General features: G+C 45.9%; 1 protein-coding gene across 1 annotated transcript in view; it reads left to right on the forward strand.

Annotated features, from left to right (window-relative positions):
* Positions 1-2,810: 2,810 nt before the first annotated feature.
* Positions 2,811-25,769, forward strand: part of LOC143212552 (uncharacterized) — a 56,835-nt gene continuing 33,876 nt past the window's right edge. The window contains exon 1 of the mRNA XM_076431461.1: positions 2,811-3,522. Within this exon, the coding sequence (XP_076287576.1) occupies positions 3,466-3,522 (57 nt within the window). The 5' untranslated portion in view covers positions 2,811-3,465. The remainder of the gene's footprint in view (positions 3,523-25,769) is intronic.

Here is a 25,769-nt window from a genome sequence, read left to right on the forward strand (position 1 = left end):
CGGAACTGTGAAAGGTACTACGGAAAGGACGGACATTAAGGGCACGTGGGCAGTATATCCCGGAGGCGGAGACGCAGCACTTTTATACATGTAGTAGAACATGGTCGACCTGGCCAGTTCACTCGTGACCTTCGAATCACGGGTAACCAGCGTTATCCACCTAATTAGCGGACGAATATCTTTTTGCAAGCTCGTAAAACCGCTGTACGGAACACGTGAATGTGGAACGCAGTGCGTAACGAACTGCCCCCCTCCCTCCATTAATATTTATGAATAATACGCCTGGTATTAATTGTTGCGGCTCACGTACGCGACCTCGTGACGGACGATCACGCTCGCGACGTTCAGTCGATGAAAAAACTCGGGACCTTCGACCGTCTTGCCATAGTTCAATGTCAGCGAATAGTGTTAGAGCACTGATTAACCCGGCCCAGTAATTACCAGATGGCACAAAGACGTCTTTAAGATGTCTGCAGTTGGATATCCAGACGTCTTAATCAGGATCAGGAGAACGTCTCCTGAACGTCTTGTGTTAGAAAACGGAGACAGTAGACGTTCGAGGTTCGAGGACAATTGGGAGGTCTTTAAGATGTCCCTAAGAAGTTTTAAAGGTTCATAAATGTTAATGGAATTAAAAGAAGGGAAGAGTAAAACCAGTTTTCGACAAAAACGAGTTCAAAGTTAAACCAATTAAATCGTTTTATTAGAAGAACGCATGTGGAATTGCTAAAAAGTGTAATAAAAATGACAATTGCAATTAAAATTGCAATAAGAAATAATACAAATTACAATTATAATAAAAACGGAAGTTGAAAGTAAAGCTGAAATTGAAATTGAAGTTGAAGTGGAAATTGAAATTGAAGTTGAAAATTTGAAATTTAAGTTGAACTTCAAGTTGCAGTTGAAATTCAAGTTGGAGTTGAAGTTATAATTGAAGAGTTGAAATTGAAGTTGAAGCAGGAATAGTAATTAAGGTTGAAATTGAAGTTGAAATTCAAGTTAAAATTGGAGTCAAGTTGAGATTGCAGAATTGAAATTGAAGTTGAAAAATTGAAATTGAAGTTGCAATCGAAATTCAAGTTGAAGCTGAAGTTGAAATTGCAGAATTGAAGTCGAAAAATTGAAATTGAAGTTGAAGTTGAGAAACTGAAATTGAAACTGAAATTGAAGCAAAAACACTAACTCGAAAAAATGATACCAATGCTAATAATTACTGCTAGATTATTGGTATATGAGAACCACACTTTGATGGTCTTCTAGACGTCTTTTTAGGACGTAAGACTCTCTGACCTAGCAGAGATGTAAAATGGACATCTTTAAGACGTCGTGTGCTATATGAGTTAGAAGACGTGTTATGGTTTATATCTTGTATCGACAGTAAAGGTGTGCGAGAACCCGAAAATATTGGAAACGATTAGGCCGGCAGAATCCGAACGTATTGCCGGTCTCGAGAATATCGGGTTCCCCAGAGACATTCGGGCCTAGGTATTTAGGTTTGTTAAATATGACTGTGGCATAAGCAACGACGCGACATAGTAGCCATCACAGCTATTCCCGAAACGTAATTCGACTTACCGAAGTTTCAGGGAATTTCTATATTCTCGAGACCCGCCTGAGCCCGAAAAATTTTCGAGTTCCCGCACTCCTCTAATTAACACGTTAGAAACGCCAACAATCTGGCCGGTAATATCTTCGGGATGGTAATTCATCAACGTCAAATCTGCCTTTCTATGGTGATCAGAAGTTGATAAATTAACGCCGTTGACGCGATTCGATCATTACAGTTAAAACTACGCTACAACGTGTAATACAACGTTTCGCAATACTTTCTCTCACAACGTGCTACGGTAACAAAAACTTCGACTTGAATATCACGGTCATAACATTAGCGCACAAACGAGGTGAACTAGTGCCCCGGAGAAAAAAAAGCGCCGCGCGCCGATCAGATCGTTACTATGCTCGATTTGTCGTTAAAGGAGCGACTGAAAGGAGCAACGCTGTATAAAGAAACTGCAACGATATCGGAACCAATTTTTTCCATCGATTATGAGACAATTATATAAGAGCCCGGGATGGGTTTTAGTTGCGCGAGGATCTCCGGTTTTTTCGTAAAAACTCTCACTCGAAATTTGTGTATTCGGATCGCGTGTGCCGAACGTGCTGTTCCGAGCACAAGTACAGTTTAAACTCGGATTTTTTAACACTATTAAATTCGCCTGACGAAACGATCTTACTTTCGAGGAATTTGCGCAATCGCGATGCTCAATTTACCGTACAAACAATTCGGATGATAGGGCACGTGCACAAATTTTGTGCCCGAATCGATGTGCCGGAATTAGCGTAGCTGAACACGCGTGCGGACATTAGGGTCCTAAAACGGAGGGGACTCTGCAGTGCCAATTTATGCGAACAAAGAACAGATACCTCGAAAAGGTGGCCAGTACACGAAGACAAAGCTGACCCTTCCCCACCGGAAGTACCCGTCGATTTCCAAGGTCCTGCGTCTGGATCTCTTTGCTACCTGTCTGTCCAGCAGGACCGAACGGGATGAAAAACCGTGGAAGGACCGAAATCCCACGATCGGGATCGAAGGTAATGATCCAAAAATATGTCCCAGTAGTCATAGGGTCCAATCAAGAACGTAGGCAGACACGAATCGATCGGAGAAGTAGTGTTCCGGTTGGCATCGGTAGATCGTAGGGAGTCGAACAGTGGCGAAGGTTGAGAATCGCGTGTTAGAGAGAGGGTAGAGAGGGTGGAGAGGGTAGCGGGGGTAGAGAGGGTAGAGAGGCGAGTAGAGGCGATCGGCTCTCTCGGATCAGCTGTGAGAGCGGCGTGGCGCCGTGTGCCGCGGCTCTGACCCGCTGTCAGTTGCCCGAGCCCTGTGCTACGGTTAGGACCGCGCAATCATCACCTATAAACCACGAGGAGAGAGAAACTCGAAGGATTGTCTTGTCCTCGAGCGACCGAGAGCTGTGTTGCCTGCCGCATATCAGCTGCGTCGTCTAGTCCTCGCCACGTCTTTGACCGATCAGCCGACACGGAGGAATCGCGCGGCTCATTATCGATTCCCGAGCAACGGTATCCGTTGACCAGTCGACCCGAAGAGGTTACCTAGCTGACAGTGGTCAGAGGAGAGACAGGGGACCTGGGAAGAAGTGATTATTCGATCTCCTTCGAAATGAGGAGCTGAATAGATCTCCCATCCAGAAGCATACGTGGCTGGCTGCATCGACATCCATCCCCTGAAGGATCACCGAGAATTTGGACGCCCTTCATCCACCGGTTCCGCCGACCTCCGGGGTAGAAGCAGAGGGTTCGACTATCGTGGTGGTTTTCATGGTGGCAAAGTGATTCGAGTTTAGCCGAGCAGAAGCGCGACGAAGCCGGGAGCCGCATGCCTCGCTGACGAGTCTCAGGATGGTCTGGTAGAGGAGGAGCAGCCTGGTGGATCGATCGCGAGACATGGCGTGCGGAATATCGTTCGAAGCGACCGCCACGAGCACAGTATTTTTCCTCCTGGTGAGTAACATCGATCCTCTCTATGTTCCAGCGACGCGTGTGCCTGATTTTGCACATCAATTGCTCCGATCAAACGATACACCGGGGTAGGGGGGACCTGGGACTTTCACTTTTTACGCGATGTCCTACAAGAAAAGGCGCGCGGTTCAAGCCCGCCAGCTTTTCTCGCTACCGATCGCGAAATAGGTTAGCACCCCAAGCTAGCTAGAAAGCGTCTTAGCAGGTTCTTCCCCAGGACTATGCATCCCTTCAAAGATCTAGCCCCTTCATGCTCCACTTGTGACCACTTCGATGGTGCCCCGTCTCTTTGAGTAGATTGATCCGAAGGACAAGCTCTCAGGTGTGAGTCTCGTCGCCTATGCTAATGCGGACGTTAGCTACCACGATCGGCGTGTAATTGCGCGGCCAGGAACGCTTTTACAGTTTCGTGAGTCACCGTTTTTCGGCCCCGGGAGCAACTGACCTACGGCATGCGCGCCGAACAAAGGCCATGCGACACTGCTTGCTGTTCGAGTAGTCTGACAGGATGTTGATCGGCGAGCTGTTGCGTCACCCTCTAATCGCTTGTAATCCACTTGTTGCTCTCCACATATTGTGTTTTGCTCCACGAATCAGTGCGATCTCTGGCATCAAACAAAAGATGCAAGAGTACCCTGATGCTGGCGCGCTATTTCCTCATTCCGAAGGCACCGAGACCGAGCATCTGTATACGAAATAACTCTAAATTACGTCATAAGCATAAATGTCACGAATTCGCTGACTTCAACCTTTGTTGCGTCCACGGTGCGAGCCGTCATACACTTTCAGGAACACCACCCTTTGTGCACATAGAAACCGTGACATTTTCCGCCAGCGATTTCATCAATGTTCTCGCACCGTGCTCGATCGTGGCTCCTCTCGGTTTCAAAAGTGGTTTCTCCACCCGAGACGGGACGATGATAAAGCCGCATTTCGAACGCGACCGTTAAAAATCTTGGATCGATCAAATGATCCCGTGTATTATCCCCATGCAAAAACAGAAGACACGAGAGCCGCAGTGAACCATGATATTTTCCTCGTGTCGGTTTCGTCATACATAACCTCATCGCGCTGGGAGGTTCGCGTTGAGGATTCGGTGGCGCGTCACGACCATCATCGTCATCAGATCAGGGGAATACAGTTACCCTCTCTCTCAGCCAGTACCGGATTAGTCACGTGACATTGTGACATCGTCAGATACGGAACGTGTCACGTGACCGAACCGTGAAGGAATAGCGTCGTGCAGATGAGGGGAGGGAATATGAATGGAGGGGAATACACAGCGTGGGGAATAGCATCGTAGAGGGGGAAGCAGAGTGGGGAGACGAGTCTTAATCTGGCGACACATCGGTCGGAGCCCATCTCTGTTCCGGTTGTTCGCAATTCGCACACCACAGTAAATCCTCTATGAATGCAATAAAAATATCCCCTCCACTGTAGTAATCTGTTCTCGGCTCGGGTATATCGGTGTGAACTAATGTGACGCGGAAAGTCGCAGTCAAAGACCCGCGCGTCCTTACAATGTAACACCAATATAAAAATTTTGTTATTATTGCTCATTTTTTTATGAAACTTTCACCAATATATTTGTGGCGTTATTCTGATTAAGATAAGACTAAACACGATGTAATTTCAACTGTACTTAGTGGTTTAATTGACGATGAAAGTTTCGGGCGCAAGGAACGACAGCTTATGGGAAAGAAAGAGACGCGGAGAATCGCGGTCTCTGTTTACACAGCTGTCCTTTTCTACATTCGGCTCGGTTTTTGAAGCTGAAAAAAATAGTGTCCGTCAACGAACTTTGCAAACGAACCTTCCCGAGGCTTTTGTGACTATTGAGGATTTACTGTACTTGACTCGCGTGACGTGGTACGGCGTGTCGTGTCGCGGCGCAGCGCGTGGGGTGCACGCAGCGGTACGCGCGCTCGCGCGCCTAGAGTCAAGGATACAGGCGTTATCTTGCCCGTGATTGCTATACTTATACTTAACGGCGGGACACACACTGGTCGAACGTTCGTTCCCGTTCACGCTCGAAACCGCGTACGCGCGGCGCAAACGGTGCACGCGGTCGCCGATCCTACCTTCCTTATGCAAGCGTAGAATGTTAAGTCCTCGCGATTCCTTCGGAAGTTTATGCCCCCGAACCTTTTTGCCTTATGCAACGCGGCGACGATTTTAGATACGGCGATCTCTCGAAAATCGAGGAAAGGTCTGATCCGTGATCAGTTGACTGCGAATGTTTATGCGAAATAAAATTTTTCTGCGTCAATTTTAAACAACACAGGCCGAGGAGAAAGTTCTTTCCTTCTTTAATAATTTTAGTAAGTCGTAATTAGTACACTGGTGTTTTCTAAATTGTGTAATCTTTTTTAAATTCGACTTACCCATTTTTAAATGCATAAAATCCGCTGTTTAGTTATCAGACAGTATCTCCCGGGACTAATGAAGCACTGGGGCAAGGATTTCGAAAAATTAAAATCTTGCATTTCCTGAATGATTGATTGCGTTGCAGTGTTTATGCTTGCCTCTAATAGATAGGTACCCTCATCCGAAATACGACGAAACCGGGGTCCAATCCATTATCTTATACCGGAATAAAACTGTATTAGTTGTGGTCAAAATGATAAGGCACCTGAAGGTTTTCGACAATGAACATTCATTTGCACATATACTGTTAGGAGCAAAACTGATCACACACATTTTAAATCAGAATAACTTCTTTATGAATGTACCAAACGGCTTCAGTTTCTCTGTAAGGCTACAAGAATTAGTTTAATAAATGATGTCTAAAAAATGTGTTAAAAAAATGTATTTGGTCGGAATTGTGAAAAACAATAGTAAAAATTGATTTTTACCACTTTTTTAGCTGGGCCAGTAACGAAAATTTAAAAGATGTATTTGGTCAGCTTGTATGTGGTAAATAATATACGCTCAGAAAATTTCATTGAAATTGGTTAATTGGTTTACGAGTTATAAACGAATAAAACTGGTGAAAGGCAGAAAATCTGAAAAAATTGCCATTTTTACCACTTTTGATCGTTTATAACTCGTAAACCAATCAAGCAATTTCAATGAAATTTTCGAAGCGTATATATAATTTATACAAGTTGACCAAACACATCTTTTGCCCAGCTAAAAAGATGGTAAAAAAAATTGATTTTTTCAACATATTTTTTAGACGTCATTTACTAAACTAATTCTTGTAGCCTTACAGAGAAATTCTTGTCGTTTGTCGAATCATAACAAAGTTATTCTGATTTAAAATGTATGTGATCAGTGTACATATGAAATTTCGTGTGTGTACAACGGTGCCTTATCATTTTGTCCACCAGCGTAGGCGTAGAACTCGCAGGGTTCCGTGGGTTAATAGGAGAATGATTAATCGCTCATGATCGTACATTAATCTTCGAAATTCCTGTAACCACGAGCAGTGTCGCGAGTCGTTCCGCAGCCGCTAATTACGCACCGGCCCGTGTATGATTATGCGGCGAATGTTGGGAACAGAGTTGGCCCCTACGTAGCTCTCGGCACGTGCACGCATTCGTCTCGATGCACGTTCTTCGCCGCCACACCGCGCCGCGCCGTCGGTGATCTCCCCGGTTGGTATCCCGCCTCGAATTCCGTCGATTTTTCTCCGGGTCCCGACACGGTAATCCTGACTTTCGATTGTGCCTATTCGATCCCAGGATACGGGCAGCCATTGTGTCAGGAATTCGAATGAACGCAAGCAAATATCGTCGAACACGCTCCTTGTCGAAACTTGTAAGGGACGATCGAACCCAGAGAATTTTAAACGAATCGGAGAAACTCCGCCTCAGAGATCAACTTCTAAACACGTTTTGCAAATAAATCGAACTCCTCTGCTCGTTTGTTCCGATCAAACGAACAAGTGCGTGAAAAAAGTAGGAAAAATGAGTAAAATCAACAATAAAAGAGGTTTTTTCAAATATTTAAATTTTAGCTTTTTAAATTTTATAATTTAATTTCACCCAAATTTCAAATGTGCAAATTTTAGTGGACAGAATTCAGATTCTTCTCTTGTCGAATGGTCAATCTAGAAGGTTGTTGCAAACGAAATGGCCGTTTTGAATCTTTAACATGAACATCAACGTCGATGCACGTCTTCCATCGTGATACAAGTGCCTCGATACCTTTCTGGCCCAAATCTAATAAACGTGAGTCTTTATAGCACGTTCTTCTTTGAATATTTTTCCATTCAAAAAGCCATCTAGGTGCTTGAAAGAATGGTAATCAGTAGGTGACAAATCAGACGAATAAGGAGGGTGAGGAGGAACATCACACTTCGACTCAGCTAATTTTTTTACTGTTTGTTTCGCAATATGTGGCCGAGCGTTATCATGAAGCGATACAGTAAATCCTCTATTTTTTTTTTGAGATTCTCAGGACAGCGCGACTCTCCGAGTCTCTTTCCTTTCTATGTATACGCTTTCCATATTAAGCGCGAAACATATGGTGTCATTTAAAAAAGTCAAGGTGACCTTTACTTTTTTACGTAAAAAGCATTTTTTCAGATTTAAGGAAATGTCTAAAAAACGGGTACACCCTGTATAGGATCTGCTGTACTTTTCAAATTGTACAACTTCAACGCCATCAGTCGTGGAAAAACTACAAAGGCGGGAAGTTTAAAACGTGGAAAACGGTCATTTTTAACCGACTTCGAAAAAGGAGGAGGTTATTAACCGACTTCGAAAAAGGAGGTTACTCAATTCGATCTGTATGTGCCTTTTTTTCTATGTATGTTCACCGATTACGCCGAGATGGATGGACCAATCGGAACGAAACCGTTTGCATCTTGTAGAGTATGTTCCCGGGATGATCTCGTGCAAAAAAAATTTACATTTTTTTATTAATTACGATTTTATTTGCGAAAATGTAGGGTGGTGATGCCGTTGTGAACTCCGCTGAATGTTAGATATTAGAAACAGTAACGACGCGCGACGTCGTTACCGCTATCGATTGCGGCTTTCAGATATTTATAAATTACGATTTGGAATGTGCCGGGGGCGGCTGACAGAGATAAAAAGTGTGAAATAAAAAAAATGTTATAAAAAAAATTAAACCGACTTCGAAAAAACGCACTAAAAAGTATAAAATAATTTCCATTTAATTTATGTGAATACACACAAACTTAAATACAATACAATCTTTTCGGAGGCGGCGCAAAAATGAAAAATTTTCCAAATGGCAGATGTTGCTGATTATGATTTCATTGGAATATGGTGGGCTTGGAAATCAGTAGGTGGGAAGAGAAGATACATCAATATGTGAAAGCATGTAGAAGAATTTAAGAATTTTCGTAATTCCCGGCGTCGAAAATTTTCAATTTTGCGCCGCCTCCGGAAAGATTGTATTGTATGTAAGTTTGTGTGTATTCACATAAATTAAATGGAAATTATTTTATTGTTTTTGATGTGTTTTTTCGAAGTCGGTTTAACTTTTTTTTTATAAAATTTTTTAATTGCAACAACACAATAGAAGCTTCGCTGTTTCGATAGTCGGAGGATCCGGAAGCGGCAGGGCCTAATAAAAAGCAAACGCGGTGAAGTGATAACGCAATGGGCCCATTAAGTAGAACACCTGGGCGCATCGGAATGGTTTCTTAATTCGTTCAAGTTCGCGAAACCTCGGAGAGCGTGTAGCCACGATGGTTAATTAGCAGAGGCAGCAGCGTGCGCAGCAGTGGTCCGGCGAAGAGACCCAGATAATTGGATAATGGGGCCGGTTTAACGGACGATACGCGGGGTTCGCAATCTCAATGGAGGCTGGCGACAACGTGGAAGCGACGTCGGACGATATAGAGCGCGCGATGCCGTCCCGGTTAATTAAATTGTGAAGCATCTGGAACAACTGGCTCCCGCGCGAAAATTGATACTCGCCGTTGATACACCCTGCTGCTTTAACGAGGGACGAGCGTTGTCTCGTCGGTGGCAAAACGTGCGGTGCAATCGATGCTCGCGATAAATCGTTTGAACAAGTTGAAAGAAGGCCCGCTCGACGAGCCGCTGATAAAAACAGTCTCGAATAAAAATCCGCGCGTCCTGTTTCGTAATGTCCGTTGTACGGATGATGTTGTCGAGCTTTATCGAGCGTGTTGGTACATCGATTTATTTTTTAGCGTGCGTGAATACTCGTCGAAATCTCGACGAATGCATGTTCGCGACTCGTAAAGTTTAATTAAAATTCAGTCGCCTCGATCTGTGTTGTTGGCTTATATGGAGGACTTTGTTCCTGTGCACGTTTCCCTAATGATGTTAATTAACATCCTCGGCGAGCAATTGCAATGTAATTGACAATTCGGTGGTAAAAATTTTCTGGCGGGGGGGGTTAATTAATTTGTCTGAATAGGAGGGGAGGACGTTCATAAAACGCCTGAAACTGGTGGCAAAATTTCTGCTAGACTCGGAAAATAATTTTCTGGCGGGGGGTTAATTAATTTGTCTGGATAAGAGGGGGGAATGTTCATAAAACTCCTGAAACCGGTGGAAAAATTTCTGCTAGACGCAGAAAATAATTTTCTAGCGGGGCGGGGGGTTAATTAATTTGTCTGGATAAGAGGGGAGAATGTTCATAAAACTCTTGAAACCGGTGGAAAAATTTCTGCTAGACGCAGAAAATAATTTTCTGACGTGGGGCTTAGTTCATTTCTCTGGATAGGAGGGGGGAATGTTCATAAAACTCCTGAAACCGGTGGAAAAATTTCTGCTAGAGTCAAAAAATAATTTTCTGGCAGGAGGTATCATTAATTTGTCTCGATTAACACTGAGACTATCGAGCACTGAAAACTAGAACGTTTTAGCTGATAAAATTGACACAAGGCTCTAATTATTTAGATTTCGTGCAGTTTTTATCGCAATTTGTGCTTGGACAAAGAAATTCATCGAATCAATTTCCATGCAGGCAACGTGATAATTTTAATATTTACAAAATTAAAAACGTAAGGTGGTAGGTTTAGTGTTAAGAGTCGTCTCCCCACTCTACCTATTCTTGTACTGGCAAAGAGAGGGTACGTCATTCGCTTCAATCGGTGGTCCCTTCTTCCTGACCGTGGTGGAAGGTCATCCGAAGGTTAACCGAAGGTCAATCGAAGGTCACGGTCAAAGGGAACACTCTGGTCGTCAGCCTGGCAAGCGATCGACGCGGGGGCAAGCGGAATTTATTTTCTCCTCGGATTCCGTTGAATTGTTATTAATCGTGGGTGCTATAGATTGTACCGGGTGGGTAATTAATGTCGGAATTCCAGAGATATATTGTCTCTATTCCGGTGTTAGCCAGCAGTTCATAAATTACTTGGCTGTGTACGGAATCGATGGTTCCGTCGCATCGCTCGTGTCGTCTCGGTGCTCGAGACACTTTTATCTGGGCGTGGATTCATAAATCTCGCGGGGAGAGCGATCATTTCGAATACGGTTGCAAAGCATTACGTTTTCACGGATTTTTGTGAGCTCGAAGAGACTTTTTCGCAATCGACGTTTATAAATCATCGGCGGTTCGTTTAAACAACGAAGCCCGGCACTAGGGTCAACGTTTCGTTGGAACAATCGCAATCACGGGGGATCCATCCGTGCTAGCGTGTAAGCATGTAGCGCGCGCGCGCGTTCCAGAGGTTGCGAGAATTTCACGCATAAATCACTGCGCTCCTTATCAGGCTCCCCACTGTCTTCTGTGCGGTATCCGAAGGTGCACCTGCGTGAAACACGAACGCGCGCCGATCGGCATTGAAAGATCGCGTGGAACTTCTGTTACGGATTTTTCTCCAGTCGATTTTTCTCAATCCCTCACGATGATAATTAAACCCGGCCTTTTTCGCCGACCGCTGTTGTACGGATACCCGCGCTTAATTGCAATCCCCACTTAAAAGCGACCGCGCAAACGTTGTCGACGTTCGCGATAAAATATACAGGTGATCCCAAAAATGTTGTGCTTCACAGGGCAGATTCCTCAGGTCATTTGAACCAACTTTTCCCTTTGCGAAAATCTTCTGCGAGGCTTCGTTACGAAGATATCAACATCAGAATCAAAAACGCGGTGGACACGCCTACCGTGGACACGCCCACCGTGGAGCCGCTAGTAGGCCCGCTGCGATTGGTCCGCGTTTTTCGTTGATAACTCCTTAACCAAGCCTCGGAGAAGAATTTCGCAAAGAGAAAAGTTGCTTCGAATGACCTTAGGAGTCACCCTTTTCAAGGAGATACATTTTTGGGATACGAACCCGAAATAAAAGAAGCTAAAAAATGATGTACTTCCTTGAAACGCGTAATTATTATATCGAAAGAATTTCCTTTTTGTAATCGATGCTTGCAATACAATTGTAAAGATAGACGAAGCAGGTGTCGGCGTATCTCAACCGAGAATCGGCAGGCGTTTCGCGAAACGGTCACTGATAGAAAAAGGTCCACGAGAATGGGTCGATTGTGCCGGAAACGATAGTTCAGTTTCACGCGATGCACTTTTCGCTCGATGGCGAAACGTGGCGGACTTACACGCCGTTTCTATGAAACGTTCGGTGAAAACCGGTCAACCGATATTACGAGGGAATTTATCGTAGCCGCCTTGTCATCGGAGCTCTATATTCCCGCGGAACGGTTCAACCAATACCCTAGAAAATAAATACGGATCTCTCGCTGCTACCGGATTCACCGATGAGCCTCAGGGACGAGCCAAGTAAAAGTATTCCCGAGACGTATTTCGGGTTCTCAAAATATTCGGGAATCTCAAAAAAAAATTCTCGGCTCAACCCGGCCCTACATTTTCGGGTTACAGCTCTAAGCATTACTCTAAACGGTACTTGTGAATCGAAAACGCACGACCTCCACAAAAGAAACGTTCGGAGAACTCGAAATTCTCTTTCGTAATTGCGCCGTTCCGATTTCAATATAATTTCTTCAGTGTTAATACGATTCAGGCGTCCAGCGGGGAAGAAAAAGTGTTGCAAGTACAAACGTAAGACTCGATGAAAGATCGATAGAAGCATTGCCGGAACTCGAACGTTACGAAAGTTTCTGTCACAACGTAACACAGAGCACGGTTACACAGAATGATGTAGGACACAGCAGGCATTCAAAGTTGACCAAAAAGTTCTGTTCGATTTGCATGTAGAAAGCGTCGTCGACTGTCTCGGATCTTTTTCTCTACAAAGGGCAATGTCCAATATCGAATTCTAGGTTGAAAGTCGTGCGATCCAACGAGTCGTTTGTTCTAAAACCTGTATACGTACAGGGTTTACCAAAAATGTTGCACTTCCTTCACAGAGCTGACGTCATTTGCAGTAACTTTTTCCTTTGCGAAATTGTTCCCCGCGGCTCCGTTAAGAAGTTATCATAAAAAAAATTACGGACCAATTAGAGCTTCGGTTGGCACCGAGCCGGGCGTGGTATTTTCGACGATAACTCCTGGACAAAGCCTCGGAGAACATTTTCGTAAAGGACAAAGCTGCTTCAAATAACCTGAAGAATCATCCTGTTCAAGTACAACAGTTTTGTGACACCGTGTATATTTCAGGCCACGAGGCATCTCGCGAACTAAGAGAAGCGAGGAACGGTTGGTTGTTAGCGTCCGCGAGTACCGTTGACATTAAACGCACGCAATCGGCAGATTTTCGATAATACAGCGGAAGAACGAGGAAGATAGGTCTGTAGGTTCGAGGTACCGTTAAAGAGAGGCATTATGGACGCGCGGAATTCACGATGTGCATTGTAGCAAAAGGCACACGTAAGGTCGTCTCGTGGTTTGGTAACGGTACACCGTAACGGGGAGAACGATGCCCATTTCTCCTGTACCGCTGTTCAGGTCCGAAAAAATGATAGCGCTCGCCGGAGATTACGTTCGACCGGAGGAGGTTGCGTTTTCAAGAGGTCGCGGATTATCTGCGGTCCGGGGAATGCAGAATGCAACGGCACTGGAGAACGGGGCTCCGAGAGCTCTCCGACGTTTAGTATACGGGCCACAGAATTTCAACAATAGATCCGGCATTTCACGTTGAAACTACTATTAATATCAACGGGCTCCTGCGACTTCTACGCCTATGTGTCGTTTCTGACCAACACCAATGTCTCGCTAACGCATTTTAGTAAAAAATCTAAAAAAAATTAGAGTCGTGACGTTTTTCTTCAAATATATAATTGATACTTTGATTCCACGAGGCAGTGGCGCACCCAGGATTTAATCTGGGGGGGGGGGGCGAGTTGAAGCCAGCCCTAGGTTTTGCGTGATGACCTTTTTTTTAGCCAAAATATCTGTGTGTAAACATTTTTATCTTGGGGAAGGACTTGGCCCCCTGGCCCCCTGCCTGGGTGCGCCACTGCCACGAGGTACGAAACAAAAAAATTGGAAACAGGATTTGTGACGTTTTTGTTTTGCGTGAGCGACATGCTTTGACGGAAGGATCACCGACCCGAAAATGTGAAATCGCTGAAAAAAGCTAACGAACACGACGAGCGTTGACAGTCGTGTTTTTCTGTGAGCATTTGCCCCGCGAACGACGGGGAATAACAATGACTCGGATTTTTCTCAGAGCAAGGTCATCGCCGCCTGTCGACTCTCGAATTAGAGACACATTATTAAGAAGCTGGCACGTAGTAAGCGGGTCGCGCGATACGTCGCCGCTCGGTTCTTGTCGCATGAGAACGGATCACCGCAGATGATCCCCATTTCCTCTGTCGGCAACGAGGCACATCCGACATCGCTGCATAACAAGAACAAAGTGCTTTTATTTACCATTAGTCCCGCTTGGCGTATTGTCAAGTTCCTGTCGTTGTCACAGCCGAATGTTCGTCGCGATCAATTGATCCAATGTAACTTCCTCGATGAATATTTCCTGCTTGAGAACGCGCCGTGATCTTCCCGATATCTCATCTCGCCGACACTGTTGTCATCGACGTGATATCACCGACGTCAACTTTCGTCGAGGCTCTGTTTACATCGACAAGGCCAAATCGTCGACGACTGTTTTCATCGACATGACTTGACAGACACTGTGTTTACATCGACGCGACGACGGTCCGTGTTTACCAACAGGTCTGAGTTCGTTCGTTTCCACGATCTAGTAGCTGCATCAGAAATTATTGTTATTATATTATACATCGTACCAGGGTTCTAAAAGAAGGGATTCTAGCGTATTAGGTTACCTAAACTAGGATACCCCAGGGTACTAGGGTACCTCACGCAGTGATTCTAGGGTATTTGGTACCTAAACTAGGGATCCTTGGGTACTAGGATACCTAAACTAGGGATCCTACGGTACTAGAATACCTAAACTAGAGATCCTAGGGTCCTAGAATTCATAAACCAGGGGGCCTAGGGTACTAGGATATCTAAACCATAGCAGTTGGAAGAAGCAACATAAAACAATGAAACAGAAGGGTTCCTAAACCAGCGAGCGTAAGGTACTAGGGTACATAAACCAAGGATCCTAGAGTACTAGTACCGGGTACTGGGTACCTAACCCAGGGATCGTGGGGCACTAGATTTTGTCGGCGCGAAAATATTTACCCTGTCCAATATCGGGAGACGTACTCCGCCCCTTTCACGCCTGAAATGACGTTATGCATATTAAAAACTCCCGAGGAAAATATCCTCGAGAAGAAATGGCAAAAAGAAGCAAGACGATCGCTAGGGCGATCCCGGCTATCTCGGTCGAAGGCGGTGGCTAAAAAGAAACCACAACCGGAGGGGGATCGATGGAATTTCGGCGAAATCGGAAACACGTATGTTTTGGTAGGGCGCTAGGGCATTTCTGGAAATAACTCGCGGCGCAACGCGTCGCACTCACACCTCTCCTCGGACATCCAGATGCGCTCGTGCCAGCACGGCGAAAACGGATGGCGCCAGGTATTTTTAAACCCGAACGATAAGAACGACCGACTGGATTCCAGGCGAATAACTGTCCCCGCCGAGCGAACCACCTTACGAAATCCCGTGCAGCCGCATGTCGCATGTCGCCCCGGGATCGTCACGCGGCGTCGCGTCGCCTCGCCTGCAGTCGCCACCCCCGCGTCTCGCTTCTGTAGACACTTTGATCTCTCCCAGCATCAACTGCGGGAAAAAGCCAGCCTACACGCTCCGGTATTGCGATAACTCACGCGGTACGTTTCTATTCCACGTGACTCACAATTAGATTCGCTTTCGTTCGTGCGTCCAATTCTTTAATCAAACCGGCCGCACAATTCGCTCCCTAGGGGCGAGCAGGGTGTCTTCTCGAGGATTTGTGTCCTCGCTCTACCTTCCCCCTCTACGACGCTATTCCTCCACGCTTCCGTCCGGGCACATGATGCGTTGCGCCCTCTGTCATTCATGTGTCCCCATGTTATTAATCCAGTACTGGCAGAGAGAGGGTAACGTTTCCCCCTTGAAACATGCTCCCTCCCCTCATCTGGCGACCCTGGTTCCTGGCCTTGGTCGGAAGGTCAGCCGAAGGTCACGGTCAAAGGGAGCAATCTCGTTGTCAGCCTGGCAGGCCATCGACACGGACAAGCGAAATTTATATTCTCGAACCTTTTCCCCTGAACTCGTGCTCCCTTCCCTCATCTGGCGACTCCGTGTCCTTGCCATTCTAATAACCGCCGCGATCGATCCCCGACAGCTATATTATTTGCACAAACGTATATATCAACGGCGGACTAAAAACTGCCGCCTATCATTAGGCAATTTATCGGCTAGATCGCAGTGACACGTTCAAATTGATAGGCGGCATTGTTCGTTGCACGCGCGATCCCAGCACTCCCGAGGTCTTTGATCTTCGGCGTAGATAGGTCGGAATTATTTCGAGCCTCGTTGCAGACTGTCGATACAGCGAACCGATGTTCTCCGCGAATGACAGCAGTTTTTCTATGCTGACGATAGACCTGAGGAGGGGGTGTGCCAGCAAAGGGCAGGTCCGCGCGATCCACGCTGGATCGCAGACCACTCGGTCATGAAAGGAGACGTGGGTGGCTGCGAGGAGGACAGAGGATCCCCACTTCTATTAATAGAACTGAGGTTATCTCTCCGGCTTCTACATATAGTCGGATGCCAGCGTAGGGTGGAGTTGGTGGAGTTTCGCGGAGGGTGTCATGCAGGCAGATTACTCGTACCGGTTTTCTGGAATGGTGTGTGTCAATCGTCCTGTGAGCGTCCGCTGCGACAATGCGCGCGCGTGCATGTACAGGGTGGTCATCGCGAAGTGGCCGGGCCAAATAGGCTACCCCATTGCTCCGCCCAGATCAGGGGAATTTACTTGAATCGAGGGTGAGTAGTTACCTTCCCTCTCTGCCTGTACCGGACACATGCACATGCCGGGCCCTGGAGGAATCGTGGGGGACTAGCGCGGTAGAAGCGGAAACTAGAGTGGGGACACAACTCTTCCAGCGACTCTAGATCCGCCATTATTTTCCTCGAGAAAGCGTTTACCCGCGAGAGGATTCCCGTCGACCGTCTCCACCAGGATCGCGAGATGGAAGGCGCTGATACAGCCGCGAATTAACATAATGCAACATCATTTCGGTCCGGCCTGCCCGTCGCGACCCAGAGGACCCCGAAGAATTCTCCACTTGAGACGCGTGACCCGGCCATTTTTTGACTGACTAATTTATACCAAGGACCAAGTCGCGCCGCGCCACGCCGGGCGCTAAAGTATTCACAAGTTTATTGAGAGAGGAGATAAGGCGAGCCATGAATCCGTTGAACGTCGACGACCCGCCCGAGACTGCTGAGAGGCGTTGGAACCGAGATAAGCGGTTCGGCGGCGTCTTTTGACTCGCGCGCGCGCGCGCTCCCGTCGCATCTAGGAGCCTCTAACTTAGGGTATTGAGATTTTAGGAAGCGATAGATTGCAGAGATTGCACAGAATTAATGGCTGGGAATAAAACGATGAAGAAGAGAGGAAGGGTTCGCTAGCAAAACACTTTGTACTCCTGCGTTGCTACCACTGCTTTGTGATTGCAGAGACAACGATTAGGTACCTTAGTACACTAGGATCCCTGTGTGAGGTATCCTAGTTCCCTGGGACCCTAGGATTTTATAGGATCCCTAGGCTAGGTACCCTCATCCCCTAGGACCCTGGACTCTAGGAGTCTAGGATCCCTGGATTAGATACCTTAGTCCCCTAAGACCCTAGCATTCCAAGATCCCTGGGTTAGGTACCCTAGGATTCTAGCATCCCTGGATTATGTAACCAAGTCCCCTGGGACCTTGGACTCTAGGATCCCTGGATGAGATAGTCTAGTCCCCTAAGACCCTAGCATTCTAAGATCCCTGGGTTAGGTACCCTAGGATTCTAGCATCCCTGGATTATGTAACCGAGTCCCCTAGGACCCAGGATTCTAGGATCCCTGGATTAGGTACCCTTTTGTTTGATTGTTTCACGTCGCTTCTTCAATTGCTATGGTTATAGCGTTAGTGTATCTTAAAGAAAAGGTGGTGAGACGCGATGGCAAGTTCGTAAACCTCGTCTGCCGCGGTCCGTCAATAAAATCTTCAGATTATAGTTAATTATTCAGCATCGGAACGAGCCGACGTTGTAAACATTATTGCGCTGACACACGGCCGCGCGCGCGGAAGATATAAAAACGTGTTGCCGGTTATGACATCGGGCCGGCCGTCGGCAAGGTTGTAATTTCTCATGGAGTCGACGACGTTGTCCGGGTTCGTCGCCTCGTTCGATTTGAAATTATCCATTTTAGGCGGGGTTCAATTTAGCCGCGCGCCGTTCCCTCGGACGGGGAGAATTTTTTCGATCGGTGGCAGGTTATTAATGAAACGACGAATCCTGTGAACGCCAGGATTAATTAAAACGGATGGCAGAGATAGTTCCGATAGTTTATTCCGCGCGGCGCGGAACTCTCTAATTTAGATTCGCATCTGATACATTGCTTAATAAAGAAAACTCGCTCTGTCATGGTTCCAATCGGGCATTTGCATCTACCACTGTTGCAATCCCAGAATAACATTTTGTACCTGCTTTTGGACGATCGCCGCGACGGGTGTACCGGGTGCCGGTGGATAATAATTTATATCTATTATAGCTATATATATAATATATTTTTAAGTGTATATTGTACATAAACAATATATATATATCACTTTTGTTCTCGTATACAATAGGGTGGGAGCAATAACTATGCCCACCTTGAATATCTCCGTTATTTGTAATGATATGGAAAAATGTTATCAGCATAATTTGCACGGTACGGAGGGGGTCACGTTGTGACACAAACATTTTCTGCGTGGGTGGGGGCATAGAGGAGATTTCAAGGTTACCTTGATTTTTTTTAATAGAATGTCCTATTCTTATACCATACATCGATAGAGTATCAAATTTTGAGTATAAAAGTGTTGACCTTCATATATCTTAAACCTAATAGGTAACGAGATATTATCCAAAGAAGAACGAGAATTATTTCGATAATATCTCGTTAACTATTACCTTTAGGACATGTGGAGGTCAATACATTTTTACTCAGAATTCGATAGTCTATCGATTTATGATACAGAAAGTAGGTCTTTCCATTGAAAAAGTCAAAGTGACCTTGAAATCTCCTCTATGCTTCCAGTCACGCAGAACATGTTTGTGTCACAATATGCCCCGCTCCATACCGTGTAAGTTTTGTAGATAATATTTTTCTATATTATTACTAATAACGGCAATATTCAAAGTGGGCATAGTTATTGCCCCACCCTGTATATGTATTTCAGTTGTGGGCAATGTGTCCCATAACTGTCTCAGAAAAGCTTGGCAACCCTGCTGTAGAGACAGAATGGCGCTAAACTTATCGACACCAGGGCCGTTGCTCGCTCCACGGGAAGGTCGTGAAAAAATCTGGTGTTAATCTGCGAACTCTCGGTGCAGGTATCGTGTCGTACCACCGCGTAGGAGTACACTCTGTAAATCCTCTTGTCGGCTGAAAAGTAGATCGAAGATTGTGTCACATTCGCGTTTGAACCGGGCGCGTTGCGCGGCTGCTCCCATTTCGACTTTTAATCCAATTATTTTAATCGAGCGGTATCGGCCGTGTAATTTCTTTCATTCGGCTGGCTATCGTTCCCTTTAATCGTTGGGAACTTTTCTGCGGCCGGAGCCGCCGCCGTAGCCACCACACCGCCTCAACAAATTTCGAGGAAACGTGTGCAGCGTAAAGAGATTTTTCGAACTCTTTCACGTCACATTTGACCGCCATTAGAATCGACGAGCGCGGACACCCGTTTGATTGACGAGACGCGGTCGGCTTCCACCAGGAACGTATCAAAGATCGTTTAGAGATACAGGGTGTACAGAAATTTGCTGGAAATTGATTAAATATCGCAAAATTAATTTCAAGGTCAAAAGGTCAACAATTTTTTTTTATTGCATCGTATTCTACACGTCGCAGGGATGAAAAGTGCAGAAGGAATCATCGGTCAAAACTCAACCGTTTTCTTAAAAAGTTGCAGTAAGGTTATAAACATTACCAAACTGAATTTAATTTGTACATTTTCAGCCCTTGGGAATTATTTCTTGAAATATGTGGAAAACAGAATGCAAACAAAATCAGTTTTATAATTAAACTTTATTATAGTTTTTTGAATGAACGGTTCAGTTTTGACCAATGGTTTCTTTCGCACTTTTTATCCTTGTGACGAGTAGAATAAGACGCGATGAAAAAAAAGTGGTTGACCTTTTAACCTTGAACCTTTGATTAATTTCGTGCGAGATGGATATTGATTTTCAGATTCCCCGCATGAAACCCAGTCGAATCTCACACTTTGCGCGCGGCGAGTGTTTCCCAAGAGCCCGTTCGCCGCCTTCGATTCCCTGAAGCAATCTTATTTACCGCGCGCAGAACGATGGCGGATTTGATAAAAAGAGCAATTGTCGAGAGTTTTCCCTGCGCCGCGTTAGCTAAAATCCACGCCGTGGAATTTCACGGTAGACTAAACCCGCGTAGAATAGATGCACCTTTCCAGTTTAGTCATATTTTCTGACTGCCATACGCCAGCTCGTTTATCATTCGAATTCTAAACTGTATATTGCGCCAATGGTGGTTTCGCTGGTTTTTTAGAAATGTCAGTTCCGAAACTATAACAAGTATCTACAAAAAAGTTCTAGTCACTAAAACCGTAAAATAAATCGTAAGGCAAGCGGTTCATCACGTACTCCAAAAACTTCAATACAAAATCGGCAACTTTATGCTCCCAGATTTAAAAAAAAATCGATTCTGCGACCAAAAATTCTGAAATAATTCACAGTGCCGCCTGTCATCAGGTAGAATCATCATGAATTTTTTGGGGATGTTCTGTTGACCAGAACTTGAGATATTATGTATAATTCAAAAAACCAAATTCACCCTGTAGCTACCCTTATGGCAAGGCTACCAACTTGAAACTTGTCACAGAGGCCTCCTTTGGCAACCCTTTCGAAGCTATAAGAAGTATCTACAAAAAAAACCATCTACAAAAAAGTTCTAGTCACTAAAACCGTAAAATAAATCGTAAGGCAAGCGGTTCATCACGTACTGCAAAAACTTCAATACAAAATCGGCAACTTTATGCTCCCGGATTTTTTTTAAAATCGATTCTGCGACCAAAAATTCTGAAATAATTCACAGTGCCGCCTGTCATTAGGTAGAATGATCACGAATTTTTTCGTGATGTTTCCTTGACCAGAACTTGAGATATTGGGTATAATTCAAAAAAACAAGTTCACTCTGTAGCTACCCTTATGGCAAGGCTACCAACTTGAAACTTGTCACAGAGGCTTTCCTTTGGCAGCCCTATCGAATGGTGTGACTCAAAATAGATTTGGTTCAGGGCCACTTTTAACAATTGACGGATTATCGCTACAATTTGTGTCGCGTCGAGTCTTGTGGCGTACGCGCGCCGATTTCAAGAATTTGGAAAGGATCGGTTGTCCTTATCTCGGCTGGGCTATACCTTGCGTCATATATTTGGGCCGTTGACGCCACCCATGGCCCGGGTTGGAGGACCTCCGCAAGGACGCACGAACCCAGCAGCTCGATAAACAGCCACGCGTCCTGGCCCATCCCGCGCCACCTCTGTTTTCCCGTTGTCCTTTTGCGTTCTGTGTTTTGTGTACGCGACGATCCCCTCGCGCCCGACCACCAGCCGCAGGGATTCCTGCGCGCTGTTTGCCGGTTTGCTGTTCGCTTTCTGTTTACCTCGGCAATTTAAATTTTTGGCGGCCGATGGTCAGGCCGGACCCATCCCGGCCTGGCGGTCACCGCCATGGAATTTTTCCTTATCACGACGATGACACAGGAGCGTGAACCATCCTATTCGACAAATTCCGCTTCTCGCCTGGAAGACGGACCCCGGGGCCTTTGTGCGCATCCACAAACGGCGTGCCCCTGTGGGTGGCAATTCCGCGAACGAACGCGTCACAGGTGCCTTGATTGTCGGAGGATTTAGCACGTGCTGGATCTGCAATTCAAACACCGTAATCACCCTTTTCAATTCTCGATTAACCCCTTCGTTAAAAATGACAGAGCGATTAACTCGCGAACTTACGCGCGCTTGACACCGCCGCGAATCTGGCTTTATCCCGGAACAAAGAGCGTCCCGAGAAGGAGGCGGAACCGCGCAAATCGAACAAGCAAGGGCGACAACGAAAATGGTTTTATTATTTTTCTTGAAGCAAGAAGTTAAATCGATCCCATCCCCAAGGTGAGCTTGCGAGACTCCGTTTAAACCGGATGGATAACTCACGGACGAGAGGAGCGGGAAAGTCCTTACGAGCAATTAAGCGGTCTTTATGAGCACACAATGTGACGTATCCACCGCGTAATTTCACGGGGCCGAGGCGGGAACGAAGTGTGCACGACAAAACGATAAAACGGCTGCGTACGTCAGCAGAACTTTTATTCCGCTCGGCCGCACGGAATTCTTTGCGGTTTCACGCAAATCTCCTTCCAAGCAATTTCTTGAAATCGAAGATTACGATACCGGATCCGTGGTCTCCGAGAGCTCGCGGGCGACGCGTTCCCTCGTGTCAAGGGGACTTACTCTATGCAACGAATTCAGGAGATTGCTGCTAGCCTTGGCAAAAAATATCGATTCCTCGAAAATGACAGAAAAACCCAACGAAAATATACGATCTCTACCGTCTGAAAAATTAAAATTAAAGAGGGTAAATCGATCGATGCGTGTTCGTGCTAGCAAGACGTCGTATCCCTAGCTCCTAATTCAGGCCTGGCCAACCCAAATGGTTTCGCGAGCCACTTCGATGACGTGTGAAGTTACAGCGGGCCGCACTTTAGGTAAACATGCTTTAAAAAAATGTTATACAAATACAAAAGTTTCAATAGAAATATAAAATCGCCCGGCGGGCCGCACGATTTAACGTGGCGCGCCGCATGCGGTCCGCGAGCCGCGTGTTGGCCAGGCCTGTCCTAATCGAACCGCCAGAGGGCAGTTAGGGTAAATGTACCTATTACTGCGGTGTGTACGTTTCAGTTACACATTCCAACTGAACACAAGAAACATATCGTAGAATGAAGCTAACACAGATTTGTTTCTACCGAACAATTATTTAAATACTACAGAATCACTGCGTAACAGGGAACAGGATTTTACCGATAAATTAAGTGCTTACTAAACGACCCAACGTGTATAAAAAATTATATGTAAAACAGCAATAATATTATTGTTAGACTGCGATCTTCATGCAAATCCACCAAATCGGATGTTATTTCTTCCCTTAATGATTTTAATAGAGGGGAAATCATATATTGACATATTGGATGTTTAAAATTTTCCAACAATTTTGAATTTCATCTACTCGATTTTCGTATAAATGCATAAAGATCCTGCACAAAGAACATGCATATTATTATTTCATGATAAATCGGGAATAATATTAAAAGCATGACACCCGCAGTAATCGGTACAATTGCCATACATCAGTTTTCGGACAAAGGAGCGACCGAATCGAATTCCACGGTGTGGTCCGGTCGTGAGTCGACACGCGAAAAGAAACGAGACAAAGGTTAATAACACCTCGATATAAAAAAGGTTCCGCGTCAGAGCCGAGGCATAAAAAGCGGCGAAAAAACCGTAGCGACACGTCCACCGTAAAGGGATAAAATGTCCACTTATCCGTGGCGTCAATGACCACTTGGAATATCACTTAGAACCATAAAATTCCCCTCTCGCGCGGTTTTTACACTGACCCGCTAATAAATCCGGGGGAAGGAGGAGCCGTTTTCTCGGGCGGTTCACCCTAACAAAAAAAAAAAAAAGTAAATCGTTAGAGCCACCCGTAGACGGGATACCAGCCGGAATTATTTAGAGGCATTGGACCCGGACGGCATTGAACGACCTTCACGAATTCGAGTCCACATACTCGCCGCACACATTCGCGTTCACACACTGGCCAACACACTCCGGGGACCATTTTTACGTTCCCCGCGAGCCTCCTCGTAACTGGATACCTGCTATCTACTGGGACCCTGCTACCGCGTACGCTGCAGCATTTTTGCCGAGCCGTAGGGGCATAACTCAATCCGGGAAATACCTGTCGCGTGTAGAGAGGGTTGAATTGTTTCCAAAATGTTTATAGTCGGTCGCAAAAGTGAAGGAAGCCTTTTTTATAGTTATAGGACACTCACATTCCCTCTGAAGAGGACGGTCGAGGGGAACATGTGGGGCTCGACACAGTACTCTCAGTGGTGGTCTCTCGCGTGGTGAATGACCCGAACCTAGGACATACAAGTGTAATGTGGATAACGGGTCCATGTATGTCTAAATAGGTCGGGCACTTAGATTTGTAGAGGGGCAGTCCATTGACTGTCCCGGGTGTCATTAGGTTTTTAGTGGGTATGCCTACTCCGACCAACTGAGAGGTGAGCCCCACATCTAGGGGGGTGTACGTAATTGTATTTTCCCCCACATCCGTAAAAAAATGTTAAAAAAAGGACTCAAGATGGAGACCTTATCCACCTCCAACTGGACCAAAGAATGATGAACACTGCGACCTGCTATTAGCATTGCTCCAGTGCTCATGTCTTCGGATCTCTTCCACTCCTGTTCTTGTCTTCTGGGGTCTCATAAGATCCGCACTCCAATCGTCTAGACGCCCACGCATGGCTGAAGTGTAGTCTTGGCCTATGTATAGTCTTATTGTTAGCCCAAGTATAGTCTCCCGGCGGAGGCTACCGGAGGAGCCAAGGGAGGCATGAGTTCTAGAGGGTAGTCCCAATTTGTGGAGTCCCTCATTTCTGGGATTGAATGACCCTTTTTTTGTTAAGGATGCGGGAGAAATATCATTACGCACACGCCAGAAGGGGGGGGGGGTAGTATGGAGCTCGGGCTGCGGTTAGTCGGCGTAGCCATACCAGAGTTGGGCAAAATGTAATTTCAATTACAATTACAATTACTTGCCAATTACTGTAATTTGGAATTGCAGAAATACAATTACAATTACATGTAATTGTAATTGAAGATGTAATTAATTACTCATGTAATTAATTCCTGCCCAACTCTGAGCCATACCCACTAAAAACCTCAACCTCACCAGGGACAGCCAATGGACTGCCCCTCTGGTATCTACTTGACCCGAAATATGGCTTCTCCAGGGACCTACTGTCCGCATTAACTCCTGGAGAAGCTAGCTTCAGGCCCGACTCCACACCTGTTCTTTTCATAGTTGGGGTTGGACGACCCTAGGAAGCTGTGCGTAGATGCGTTAAACCCCCATCCACCTAAAACAATAAAAAAAGACGCAGGCGATCATTTCTGATGAAGTTGGACGACTGGGGTACAGGAGGTCCTAGGGCCTAGGGTCGCAAGACGCTGCGTCCAGCCGCGCTTAGGGGGTCCCACCCTAACTCCTGCTAAACCGCAAGCGCTCAAATAATGCGTAATCTTCGGACGGTTGAAAGTGAAGTGTTCATACACAAAAACTTGAATGACCATAAGCCTTTTTCTTGATGTCCGGTGAAACGGGTCCCCGGATAAAAGTGGATCGCTACAGAGGGACGCTGCAGCTTCGAGAGCGAGGAAACCGAAGCCATTGTCCATTAAACGATCAGTCGGATATTGTTTAGCAATTGGGTATATGTTCATAAGAAAACGAGCGATACAATTACCGGGCGCGGGCAGCCAACGTCGCCGCACAAAAGGATGAATAAGCTTGCTGCCATAAATCTCTCGTCGGGTTTCTAGCGAGAGGTAATTAAAGGGTGCGGAGAAGGTGTCGGACGGAGTTCCTCGCGATCCAGCGGTTTCGAGACCGATGTATACGA

Source organism: Lasioglossum baleicum, chromosome 10 (genome assembly GCF_051020765.1).
Source record: "Lasioglossum baleicum chromosome 10, iyLasBale1, whole genome shotgun sequence".
Taxonomy (NCBI): Eukaryota; Metazoa; Arthropoda; class Insecta; order Hymenoptera; family Halictidae; genus Lasioglossum; species Lasioglossum baleicum.